Here is an 8,094-nt window from a genome sequence, read left to right as displayed (position 1 = left end):
GAAATTATTTTGAAGTTGGAGAACTGAATTGCAACGTCATTCAGGCTTCAGCATACGGTAGAAGCACCAGATTGACTTGTTTGTGAGTTGTGAACTTGTGATAGTGAAACGGATGGCCTTATTTGTAGTTTGCAATACAAGATAGCATGGATCGATATATTTGCGAATGTATTTAGCTCATTTTATTCATTTCTTTGGGTATTTTTGAAAATGAAAATATCAAAAAAAACACTGCTCGGCTCCGAAAAAACTGAAAGTCTGAAACCCGATGTTCATTTGTTCCCGACTAATCAAAGTACAATACGATCTATACAAATAATAATGCTCGTCGGCCTCTTCCGGAATTTTTAAACCAAATAAAATTTGGATTGGTCTATTCAAATTAAATTCCATAACAGTTGTTGGCTATACCTCTTAATAGTGACCCGTGGCCGGCATGCCCTGTGTGGGTGCTTACACATACATTAGTCATTTTTTATTTACACTGTAGGAAATATCAAATAGGTTGTGTATGTAGGATTCTGAATTTCAGATTTCTGGATTTGTCAAACAATTCGTAAGATTTCGATACATAGGAAAATAGGAAGTAGGAACCAGGCTACCAGCCTGGAAGTTTGGAACCCTCGGGCCTCGGCCTCGGCTTCTCCTGTGAGGAATCCTGGAGTCCAGGACTCAGAATCTGAGAATCCCCCACGGCCCACTAACTATGTACTGTCACGTACATACTACTACAAGTATTTAAAGTAGAGAGTAGTAGAATCTATTTACATAGTACTAAGTAGTAGTCTCCAGACTCAAAAGAGTCCCAGACTCCAGTGGGCCCAGGCCCCAGAGTCCCAGACCTCAGAGGCTCAGTGCAAGAGGACAGACTGACAGAGGCTCACCCCACTCCCACGGCCCACGGGCCCAGGCCAGAGGTATTTATGTAAATGTTACTCTCTTGAATCCAGTTCCAGCTGGAACTTATCAGTGTTTTCTGGATGCATGTCTCATTATTGTCGTAAAATGTAAATTATAAATACATAAATACATAAATACATAGAGAGGATATACATAGAAAGCTGGGGCCTCTGCTATGTAGCCTTACTCCCTCTCTAGACGGAGGGGGGGGGGGGGGGGGGGGGTTGTTTAAAAAAGGAAGGTAAACGACGTGACTAGTTTGCGATATGTCGTTAACCCCATGATGAGAAACGGTATTGTCACATGACAGAAACACGGTCATACCGCCCAGCAACTTTTGCCTTTTGGACTTCGCGTTCGATTGTGTGAAATACGTCTGTGCAAATATATAACAACTAACAACTGATCACCAATGAGTTTCGTTCTTTTTTTTGCGTTCGTCGCTAAAAATATAAACTCGGCGTCTAATTTATTAAAATAAAGAAATACAAAAAAAAGGCTTTTTTATTGTTATTTTTGTTAAAAAATATGCAATAAAATAAAATTTGTCGCACTATTGATTACTGTGAGAGATCACCTTCACGGCTTCGCGTGCCGACTGCAATTTATTTTAAAACGACTGCCGACAGTGCCGACAGTGCCGACAGCCCGACCCAGCCGAGTGCCGACGCATTCGGGTTAGTTTAAAAAAATAAATAAATAATAATATATAACTCTCGTTACAAGTCGTTCAAGACCTCTGCCCTCTGGGCTCTGGACTCTGCTGGTATATAAAATACCCTAAATAGAATACAAGAGCTCATAAAGTCCTTAGTGGTTTCATTTAGTCGAGATAAAAAACATAGCAAACGATGCTGAAAGTTAGGAAAGCCCAAAACAATCCCCCACAAGCAATGCAGTCTCCTACAGAAGAATCATTCTTTACTTATTCTGAGTCTAGTTTCGATAACTTAGTAGGTATTAAGATGCTACCAGTCGAATCGGTATTCAGGACACCGAAAACAGTTCCGGCCACCCGAGATTCGCTGAAGAAACTATCTGTGCAAAGTTTCGCAAGAGAGAAGAAAGTGCATGACCGTAAACACACTCCTGTATTAGTTAATTTGAGGCGCAAAGATGATACCGAGAGATATGGAATGGTGATGATCATGCTCGAAAAGAGAGCGTTTTGTTTATTATCCTACGAGTCTACCCCTGCATGGTCCACTACTGTGGATGGCGTGCAGGGGATTCGATTTGGAGATGAGATACTGTTCGTGAATGGTAAGGCGGTTACAGAATTTACGGAAGGGATGAATGGTATCGTATCGGAGATGTATAAAAGTCTGTCGTGCACATTAACTGTGGTGAGAGAACCCGAATTAACTAAATGCCATGTGGACACTGCAAACTGGAAGAAGAATAAGACACGCACCTTGGGTGCACTTGGTATTGAGTGCATTAATGACCAAGTCACATACGTTGCCCCGGATTCGGCTGCTGTGCGAGCAGGCATAACCAGCAGCCACGTCGTCGTAAAAGTAGGCGACGTATACACTCTGGGTATGAGTGAGGCTCAATTACACTCGACCCTTATGCTGGCACAGGTAAAAGGGTCGGTTAATAACTCACTGGCATGGGCGAGGAAGCTGTCAGGATTAAGTACAAAATCCGATACGGTAGAGGTAATAGTCATGGAGAAGCTGTTGTATCGCAACTTAACGAAATCTATAAATCGGGCTAGATTGGGCGAGGAGTTGCGCATCGCGGATCAAACACGAGAATATATTGTCTGATAGAGTATCACACGTTGTCAGAGATGCCTATGCGGATCATAGGAAATAACAGCATATATACCGGTATGCTTCTATTTGGATACTGGAAATATGACCGCTAATGTTGTACATAGCAATTTTTTGGGTGCTTCAAGAGATTGAGGATGCCTTTCCTCCTAGAAGTGATTCAATGAATGAAAGCGATTTCTCACACCACAGCAATATCGAAGAACTGTGACGAGAGAGCGTTTACGCCAGAAACAAAGTCCTAACTTTACAAAGTTTCAGACAAAATTGTATCAAGATCATGATGTAATCAACATGCTAGGGTATTCGGAATCCAGTCATCTCCGCAAAATCTTGGAACGATGACAGCCAGGTTGCCCATGTCAATGCGCAGGACGCACGTGTGACAGCACATAGCGCTTTTCGATTCATCGTGATGATATGATTTGTGTGGCTGCTCGTTATATCCCGATGCAGCCATAGCTTCCGATACAGCGTTGTGGATTCGTATACGATGTTCAACGCAGATTTACACCACGCACAGAGTCAAAGGTCCAAGACATAATATGACCTCGATCGTACAGAGTCTATCGTACAAAGCATAAGCAATAAATCAAAGTAAATAGAAGGTTGTCCTGTAGGGGATGTTTATATATTGACCGACTTTCGAATCAAAGCTTACATGATATGATCCGAGGCTCTGCGATACCATGCTTCCTCGTGATCATTCCTTTTTGGACATCGCTTTTCACGCTCACCTGATGAGACTGAGGAAAACAACTGTCATAATACAGACAGTGCGATCTTGAAATAGAACCCCAACCATTCAGACTCGATTCGCCATCTCAGCCGCTTGATTCAGCGTGACATATGCGTCCAGTGTAAAGGCTATGCAGGTTAAAAACGGATGGACATTTGATGCTAGTACGGGCGTGAAAAATCCTTGCTTATACATTTCTATAATATACCCTTTGCCAGAGTAGTCTCCCTCACGAGCCGTGGATACGAATGTACTCTCAACCCTGCAGATTGGTTACCGATTCAAACTGCGATACCACCGCCTTGATCTCATCCTCAAGATCTAGAAGAACACCTAGGAAACGAAAAGACAATAGGAAATCTTGTGAGTGTACCGTTACAATCGAGGGCATGCCTCGTGAAGCTGTGCATGGAACAAAACACAATACTACCAACATCGATCGAGATATATATCTGAAGCATACCGACGTCTACTCAAAAATTGGCAAATGAACATATACCAAAAAACTAGGGGATACGTCACATCGACGATAGCTTTTAAGCTTTAAATGACAAACATAGTTATATACATGCACACACAAACGTACAACATTCACATCGGCATTCATATTTATAGTCATCTCTTTCATCCTCATCTACAGATACACTTCTAACATACGCACAGAAAAAATAAGCGCAGGCGAAAGAAAATAAAAAAAGCACACACACATATATACCATATACAAAATGACACGCATATCTTACTATCGATCGATCTTTTTATCTATGTAGCTAATATCTATCTATCTACCTAGCTTTTATCTAACTAACTGTCCATCCATCCATCTATCTAATACACACACACACACACACATATATACGAATACATAATATATATATATATATGTAGATGTGTACAAACACAAACATATATACTCACATGGATGTACAAAAGCCAAGTAGCATAGACAGATTGTTAAACTCTGTTAAAGCCACTCGCAGCTCAGTTAGCACAGTTGCCAATTCTCACAAACATGCAAGAACACGCTGTATGTTACTCCCACATACCAGTATTTGCATCGGATGTCGCAAACAACGAGACAATCAGCGGCAGCAGATTGAAATGAACTACCTGAAAATCGCTGAGGTGAAGAAAGTAGACGTTCTATTGGTTGATTGATATATTCATAATATATAAGGAATACACACATTTTAGCTTTCACCTGAAATCACGTTCTTTTCAGAAACCTCTGCGGTCGCATATGCACGCGAAGAGCGAAGACAGCAACAACCTAATATACCACACACATGAGAAAAGTCTGACTACGATTCGGAAAGACTGGAAGTAACCAATTTACCTATATAACGCGGCGGCCCGTTTATTTCGACCGCAACCCAATTTTCCTGCCTAGGGGGAGAAATTACTTATGATGAGATTATACGAGGTAGGAAAACTAATGCGAATAGGTTTTGGTTACGGGCTACCTTGCCTGAAATAACCACTGCACAAGTCTCATATCACACCAGTTACCACTTCTCTATTCCATATTCAATATATATATATGTAGTAGATTATTCCGAGTATTCTAAGAAATACTGCGCTAGTGCATGCGACGGTTATAGCATTAAAAATCCACATATATGTGTGTGTGCAGGTGGTTTGTGAAACTAGCATGAGGGATTATAAGGAACTTTAGATATAACAATGACAATATATTTTCCTCATCTCATACATACCTGCTCAGAGGTGATCGAAAGAGCAGATAGCATGCCCGGTGTCAACGCTGTATCGGGCAAACCAGTCCTGACTATATATAAAAACAAGGAAGCGATTACTGGTATGCGACTTTGCCAGAGATCTCACCAGAAAGTACAGAAAACTACAATTCAGTAGAAAACGAATGGTGTCTAACATACGGTTCAAACTATAAATCATGGGATGCCCGAAATAGTAGTAACCTCTAAATGAGCAAGTTTTGGTCTCGCAAGCTCTGTTGTTATGCTTTCGTGCGAATGTACTTCCAAAACTCCCTACATTAGAATCGGCCCCCAATACCCAGCGTACATGTCCACCCATACGTTAATATCCATGCCTACTACAAACAATGATATCGAGGCTGCAATTTCCTATGTTATGTTTAATTGTGACAGTGCAGATTTCGGATATAGTAAACTGAGCGAAGCTTAGTCATAGGGGCAAAAATAAAGAACAAACAGAACGCTACGTACAAAAATATAAATATTAAAAAAAAAGAACAAATACAAAAATACACACACACACATATATATAGGGTATGATGTAAGATTCATCGGATCTACGATCATATATATATATATTAGGCCTGGGCTAGTATCGTAGGATTCAAATACCTTGTTCGAGTATGACGCCATCCCGATCCGTCAGCACTACAGCTAGCAGACCAGGCGTCCTAATCAGGAGCTTTTCGAAGAACAAAGGCAACGTCTGTATCGCAATGTTTTGGAGCGAAGAATAGGAGTGAGGACTTTTGTAAGAAATATCAGACCCAGTACGTAGTGTGAATTTCAAGTCAAAAGGGTTGGTCAATTGAGAAACATGGCTTACCATCACGTTATACTCGTTGCACTGTGCAACTCTATAAAATTAACTATTGAAATGGCTTGCTAAAAAACTTACGGAGGAATATATAAAAATATCAGTCCAAATGTTCGGCATGGTTCGGGGAAAATACGTAGTTGAATAGTGCACAATATAATATATATATATATATATATATATATATATATATATTTACATACATACATACATATATACATACATACCTACATGTACAAACACGCACACACACACACACACACACACACATATATATATTCTTATACCGGCTACAATGAAGCCATTATACTGGCTCCACATACACACACACGCTTATATATATATCATACATACATACATACATACATACAAATACAAACACACACACACACACACACACACATATATATATTTATATATATATATATACACCGGCTACAATGAAGCTATTGTACTTGCTACACATACGGACACACACACACACACACTATATAGGTATACATTTATACATATTCACAAACACACACACACACACACACACACACACACACATATATATATATATGTATACATTTGTATACATATACTACAAAATCACACAAAGAAACACACATAGAGACTATTAATATAACATATACATATATATATATATATATATATAATATACATATATATATATACAGACACAGACACAGACACACATATATATATATACACGAATACACACACACAAAAACACAGTCACAGACACAGACACAGACACAGACACAGACACAGACACACACATATATATACATATATATATATATAAATATATATATATATATATATTTATATCCAAACACACACATATGTATTTTGTATATACATATCCATATATATATACATACATATACATATACATATACATATACATATACACACACATATATATTATATATATATATATCCCTATATCTATATATATACCTATATCTGTATATATATATCTGTTTTATTTATGTATGTTTACATATTACACCAAAACAATCACAACGTTATGTGACACACATACCATCAAGCTAGAAGTGTATCGTATCTCTCACGTGTTCACTGTCTACATATATACGTGTATGTAATTTTGTGCAAAATACGACGATTCCGATTCTCGCTCGCAATCAGAAGTACATCAGTTGAAAGAATTCCATCCTTCGAACGTGGGCCTTTCCAACGACTGGAGCCGTTTTTTATTGAGCATTCGATCGGGATGATACAGTGTTATTTGATACATTTTGTCAATATAAAACATTGATTTATATTGAACCTAGGACATAGTAATGTTCGGGCAAACTCTTGTTTTGATTTTGGATCGATGCATTTTTGTTGTAAAAAACATAGCCGTCTGAAAATAGAAAATAAAAAATAATGTAATTTAGCCTTCTGTAGACAAATATGTGAAAAATATGTATCTTTCCAAGTTGTTTTTCAAAAAAAAAGAAACATACATCTGCTGTATGTATTTATGTAAATATGTAGTAAAAATATATGCACACATCACAAAACAACCCACTATAATAATATGTAATCAAATATATATCAAAAATATAAGAATGTACAATCGACCTTCATATTTTGCCAGTATAGTCGTAGTATAAAGGCACATTGTCTATGTATCATTAAAAGCGGTCACGATGTCTGAGTCTAGAAATTATGAGTTATATCGTCAGAGTACGCTAGGACAATCATTGAATGATACCTTGGAAGAGCTGGTTCTAGCGCATCATATATCCGCGGAGATGCAGATGAAGGTAGGCGAGGCGGCGACGGTCTAGTCCATATCTTAAACAAATCTGATTATGCGCATATATATAATATACTTTTAGGGTAATAGTTAATTTTAGTATTGTATATGGTATATGTTTGAGTTACTGGATAAATTTTACCCCCAAGGATGTTGTTTCCCTTGCACTCTTCCCCGGAGAATACTTATCGAGTTGTCATGATCAGTACTTATATCAGTACTTATCAAGTTGTCACGACAGGACATCATTTTACGTTGGCTGATATAGTTCAAATTGAATAACCTTATATAAGTCTCGTAATCAAATTTGTGCGAAATGATATCAATATTTGAAGTAATAT

At 38.3% G+C, this 8,094-nt stretch overlaps 3 protein-coding genes across 3 annotated transcripts in view; 2 read left to right on the top strand and 1 right to left on the bottom strand.

Annotated features, from left to right (window-relative positions):
* Window positions 1–1,708: 1,708 nt before the first annotated feature.
* On the bottom strand, window positions 1,709–7,084 carry SARC_00542 (hypothetical protein). The gene is made up of 6 exons (XM_014305779.1): window positions 7,028–7,084; window positions 5,769–5,862; window positions 5,136–5,206; window positions 4,757–4,806; window positions 4,467–4,540; window positions 1,709–3,753 (listed from the first exon to the last, which is right to left on the bottom strand). The coding sequence occupies exons 1-6, from the start codon at window positions 7,028–7,030 to the stop codon at window positions 3,677–3,679; spliced, it is 369 nt and encodes a 122-aa protein (XP_014161254.1). The 5' UTR covers window positions 7,031–7,084; the 3' UTR covers window positions 1,709–3,676.
* SARC_00543 (hypothetical protein) lies at window positions 1,722–3,277 on the top strand. The gene has a single exon (XM_014305780.1). It carries the CDS (start codon window positions 1,752–1,754, stop codon window positions 2,673–2,675), a length of 924 nt encoding a protein of 307 aa, XP_014161255.1. The 5' UTR covers window positions 1,722–1,751; the 3' UTR covers window positions 2,676–3,277.
* Window positions 7,085–7,643: 559 nt separating the features above from the next.
* The window catches only part of SARC_00541 (transcription initiation factor IIA subunit 2), a gene marked incomplete at both ends in the record, with an annotated part of 3,237 nt that continues 2,786 nt past the window's right edge, over window positions 7,644–8,094 (top strand). The window contains one exon of the mRNA XM_014305778.1: window positions 7,644–7,760. Coding sequence (XP_014161253.1) covers window positions 7,644–7,760 — 117 coding nt within the window. The remainder of the gene's footprint in view (window positions 7,761–8,094) is intronic.

The sequence above is a fragment of the Sphaeroforma arctica genome, assembly GCF_001186125.1.
Source record: "Sphaeroforma arctica JP610 unplaced genomic scaffold supercont1.17, whole genome shotgun sequence".
Classification (NCBI taxonomy): Eukaryota; class Ichthyosporea; order Ichthyophonida; genus Sphaeroforma; species Sphaeroforma arctica.
This window is presented reverse-complemented; position numbering and strand designations above follow the sequence as displayed.

Coding starts and splice junctions, on each gene's coding strand:
- SARC_00543 (XM_014305780.1), top strand. CDS start 1,752: ATGCTGAAAGTTAGGAAAGCCCAAAACAATCCCCCACAAGCAATGCAG.
- SARC_00542 (XM_014305779.1), bottom strand. Junction 5,207..5,768: donor TGGCGTCATACTCGAACAAG/GTATTTGAATCC, acceptor TTTTATATATAG/TCAGGACTGGTTTGCCCGAT. Junction 4,807..5,135: donor TTTCGATCACCTCTGAGCAG/GTATGTATGAGA, acceptor TTCTCCCCCTAG/GCAGGAAAATTGGGTTGCGG.